Source organism: Xenopus laevis, chromosome 8L, assembly GCF_017654675.1.
Source record: "Xenopus laevis strain J_2021 chromosome 8L, Xenopus_laevis_v10.1, whole genome shotgun sequence".
Lineage (NCBI taxonomy): Eukaryota > Metazoa > Chordata > Amphibia > Anura > Pipidae > Xenopus > Xenopus laevis.
In genome coordinates this window covers 134711964-134716979 of record NC_054385.1, presented here as the reverse complement: position 1 = coordinate 134716979, position 5016 = coordinate 134711964, and the positions used below count along the sequence as shown (strand labels likewise).

Here is a 5016-nt window from a genome sequence, read left to right as displayed (position 1 = left end):
GTGCAGGTATCTGGCAAAGATTACTCTCAGTGGTTGTATCAGCTCCATACAGACCAGGCACGGAGGAAATCCCAACAATTGGAGTCAGAATAAAAATCTTATCTCTTAATTTCATTCCAAGTTTTCTGATAGAACCAGACACTTCAATGAGAAAAATGTCACTTTATTGAACTCTATAGAAAAAAACTGGAACTGAATTAAAAGAACAGTTTTTTTTCTCCTCAAAGTGAATCTCACCCATAAGTCTTAATGTGATGAACCATGAAATAACACTGGAATCTGACTCATTGGTTTTAAAATAAAGACATTTTTCAGTTTCTATTGATCATTTTATCTTATTTTTTAATGTAAGATTTACAATGAATCTGTTTCAATCACCACTCAAGTTCCCCAGTAGCAGATTTTTGAACCCTCGCTTGATAGAATTCCCAGCAGCAGCGGCAAAGAGACGCCACCTACGATTGTATCACTTGGAACAGTTTAGAGAGTCAGTAAGTTGGTTACCGATTCTGCACTGGGAAATACAAGAATAACAAAATGATGGGTTGAAATAAAAGTGGAAAGTAATTGAAACATGATAGTGAGGAGTAAAATTTTTTGCGATAGCAAAAACAAAAAACCCATTGACCCACTGGCACAGCTTCTTGGCTTAACTAATAGCTAAATAATCACTGGCTGTGACCAGCAGGAATTTACAGAATTCACTATATAATAACCCCACATTATTTCCCTGCAAGAGTTTCAAGTTTCATATTTTAATTGAGTCCAAAGTCCAAGCAATAAACTTGCCTCTCCCTGTGTGAGAGGAGAGAGAAAACATTCCAGGTTCCAGCAATGGCGGCTGCTGATCTGAGAGCTGAACTGAGCTGCTCCGTGTGCCGGGAGATTTATACCGACCCTGTAACCCTGTTGTGTGGCCATAACTTCTGTCTCATCTGTATTGAGAGAACATGGGACTGGCAGAAGAGTATAGAGGAAGATCCCTCCTGCCCTGAATGTAGAAGGACATATAGAAGGAAACCTGAACTGATAAGGAACCTGAGACTGAGGAACATAGCAGAGCAATTCCTTTCTACTGACCCACAGCAGGATGGGACTGGGACCTCTAGAGACTCAAAATGCTCCTCACACAACAAGATCCTGGAGTATTACTGCTGTGAAGATGGTGTCTGTGTCTGTGGCTCATGTGTTGCATTTGGAGAGCACAGGGGCCACAAGGTGGAGCTGCTGAGTGAGGCCTCTGATCAGATGAAAGAAAAACTGAGAGAAGTTGTGGAGAAACTGAGGCCAGAGAGAGAGGAGACTGAGAGAGGAGCCCAGAGACTGCAGGAGCGCAGGAGAGAAGTGGCAGAAAAAGCAGCCGGTGAGACAGAGAGAGTCACTGCCCTGTTTAGAGACATCAGGGAACAACTGGAAGTCCTAGAGAAGCGACTCCTGAGTGACATCTCCAGCCAGAAAGAGAAGCTCTCACTCACACTCACTGATCTGATGGAGCAGCTGGAAATAAAGAAGGACGAGCTGTCCAGGAAGATCCGTCACATTGAGGAGCTGTGCAACATGGCAGATCCACTCACTGTCCTACAGGAACGGGAATCACATGGAGCTGCAGATAATGAGGGGGGCAGAGAGAGACATGATATAAAGGTCCCTGCTGTAGGGGATCTGGATGTGGATCTGATCTCAGAGACATTACTCACAGGCTTAGCTGCCATTGGGACTGGGGTAAAGGGAAGGATCTATGGGCAGGAGGCTACAGACCTGTTACTGGATATAAACACGGCTCATAATCTTGTATCTGTATCAGGGGACAGGAAATCTGCTTCCTACTCACGTACAGACCAGTGTCACCCACAAACCCCAGAGAGATTTCAGGTTCCTCAGACTTTAAGCAGCAGGAGTTTCCCCTCAGGGCGACATTACTGGGAAGTGGAGGTCAGTGAATCAGGGGAGTGGAGGGTAGGGGTGGCCTATCCCAGTATAGAGAGGAGAGGGGATCAGTCCTGTATTGGGGATAATAACAAGTCCTGGTGTTTGTACAGATGGGATGATAACTATTCAGTGATACATGACAATAAATGTACAGATTTACCCCACGTCTCTTCCTGCAGGAGAATCAGGATCTCATTGGACTATGAGGCCGGACGTCTGTCCTTTTATGAGCTGAGTGAGCCAATCAGACACTTACACACCTTCACTGCCACATTCACTGAGCCCCTTCATGCTGCATTCTGGGTAGTAAATGCCTGGGTGAGAATCATTAGTTAGGGCACTGCCAACTACATGAAGAAACCCATGCCCAGAGTTGCCCGTATCCCTTTGATGAATGGATCAGTAGGTAGAGTTTCAGCAACATTTATGTGGGGTGTCTCCCCCGGCAATGACTTTACAATGAGTGATCACTTTAAAGGAGAACTAATACAAACTTATCGGAACACCATTACACCAATAATGGAAGACTAGGTCCAATTAAGATTATTCAGGAGAATTAGAAATACCAAAGGCATTTCCTGACATAAAGGGGAAATACACCTAAAAAAAACCTGGACACTGGGTGTTGGTGGAATATTGAAACACATTGCGCTATTTTTTTCTGTTTCTCTGTTGCCGTAGACGCTGATCTACATATACATTTTTGGATACTTTTTTTGTGCAGCTGAGAGACTGTGGGAAGATCGGCAAGAGAAAGTGATTTTAAAGGACTTTTTTCATTTTTCTTAATTATTCTCTGTTAATTTGCTGACATAGCCTGGAACATGCTGGAGAGCTGGGAACAAAATCTGTCACTTATGGGACAAGGTCTCCTTACCAGAGACATATTCAGAAGACATTCACTGCTGGATGATTGGACGAGGGCTGCTTTACCTCTACATCTGCCTCTAAACATGAGAGTAAAAGGGTACGATCTGTATTTGTGCCATTTGAATGGAGTCACATGTATTACACACATGAGGATTCTCTGATCATAATAATTATGTGTTTTACTAAATTTACTTTGTTTAAGATACATCCACCTATATGGGGCTTAATAACAGAACCACTTTCTACCAGCTACAAGAATTCCTTTATCTCTCTCTCTTCTCTCTTACCTACTAGCTTTTATTCTATTAGTAACATAGTAGTAAGTTAGGTTGAAAAAAGACACACGTCCATCAAGTTCAACCTGAGCTCTATTTTAATCTGACTGTCAGTTGATCCAGAGGAAAACCCATATGAAGTCTCTCCAATTTGCCTCAGAGGGGGAAAAATTCCTTCCTGACTCCAAAATGGAACCAGTCCCTGGATCAACTTGTACTATGAGCTCTCTCCCATATCCCTGTATTCCCTCACTTGCTAAACACCATCCAACCCCTTCTTATACCTATCTAATGTATCAGCCTGTACCACTGATTCACTTCCCAGCTCTCCCTGTAACACCCCTTTCCCTCCTCTAATCTCATTGGCTCCCTCCTGTCTGCTGGGAGGAGCTACTGGTGAATAAAGCATCCGACCCTTCCTTGTACCTATCTAATGTATCAGCCTGTACCCCTGATTCACTTCCCAGCTCTCCCTGTAACACCCCTTTCCCTCCTCTAATCTCATTGGCTCCCTCCTGTCTGCTGGGAGGAGCTACTGGTGAATAAAGCATCCGACCCTTCCTTGTACCTATCTAATGTATCAGCCTGTACCCCTGATTCACTTCCCAGCTCTCCCTGTAACACCCCTTTCCCTCCTCTAATCTCATTGGCTCCCTCCTGTCTGCTGGGAGGAGCTACTGGTGAATAAAGCATCCGACCCTTCCTTGTACCTATCTAATGTATCAGCCTGTACCCCTGATTCACTTCCCAGCTCTCCCTGTAACACCCCTTTCCCTCCTCTAATCTCATTGGCTCCCTCCTGTCTGCTGGGAGGAGCTACTGGTGAATAAAGCATCTGACCCTTCCTTGTACCTATCTAATGTATCAGCCTGTACCCCTGATTCACTTCCCAGCTCTCCCTGTAACACCCCTTTCCCTCCTCTAATCTCATTGGCTCCCTCCTGTCTGCTGGGAGGAGCTACTGGTGAATAAAGCATCCGACCCTTCCTTGTACCTATCTAATGTATCAGCCTGTACCCCTGATTCACTTCCCAGCTCTCCCTGTAACACCCCTTTCCTCTAATCTCATTGGCTCACTCCTGTCTGCTGGGAGGAGCTACTGGTGAATAAAGCATCCGACCCTTCCTTGTACCTATCTAATGTATCAGCCTGTACCACTGATTCACTTCCCAGCTCTCCCTGTAACACCCCTTTCCCTCCTCTAATCTCATTGGCTCCCTCCTGTCTGCTGGGAGGAGCTACTGGTGAATAAAGCATCCGACCCTTCCTTGTACCTATCTAATGTATCAGCCTGTACCACTGATTCACTTCCCAGCTCTCCCTGTAACACCCCTTTCCCTCCTCTAATCTCATTGGCTCCCTCCTGTCTGCTGGGAGGAGCTACTGGTGAATAAAGCATCCGACCCTTCCTTGTACCTATCTAATGTATCAGCCTGTACCACTGATTCACTTCCCAGCTCTCCCTGTAACACCCCTTTCCTCTAATCTCATTGGCTCACTCCTGTCTGCTGGGAGGAGCTACTGGTGAATAAAGCATCCGACCCTTCCTTGTACCTATCTAATGTATCAGCCTGTACCACTGATTCACTTCCCAGCTCTCCCTGTAACACCCCTTTCCCTCCTCTAATCTCATTGGCTCCCTCCTGTCTGCTGGGAGGAGCTACTGGTGAATAAAGCATCCGACCCTTCCTTGTACCTATCTAATGTATCAGCCTGTACCACTGATTCAGGGAGACAATTCCACATCTTCACAGCTCTCGCTGTAACAAACCCCTTCCCAATATTTAGGCGGAACCTCTTTTCTTCTAATCGGAATGGGTGACCTTGTGTCAGCTGGAAAGTCCAACTGGTAAATAAATCATTATTTGATCTTTTTATGGTCTCAGGGTTTGAGGTTCTTGCTGAACTGTGATATGATACCTGGATTACACGACTGTAATGT

General features: G+C 45.2%; 1 protein-coding gene across 1 annotated transcript; it reads left to right on the top strand.

The window, feature by feature from the left end:
• The first annotated feature begins 721 nt into the window (after positions 1-721).
• On the top strand, positions 722-3188 carry LOC121397268 (E3 ubiquitin/ISG15 ligase TRIM25-like). The gene has a single exon (XM_041573855.1). The coding sequence runs from the start codon at positions 835-837 to the stop codon at positions 2263-2265; it is 1431 nt and encodes a 476-aa protein (XP_041429789.1). The 5' UTR covers positions 722-834; the 3' UTR covers positions 2266-3188.
• Positions 3189-5016: the final 1828 nt, after the last annotated feature.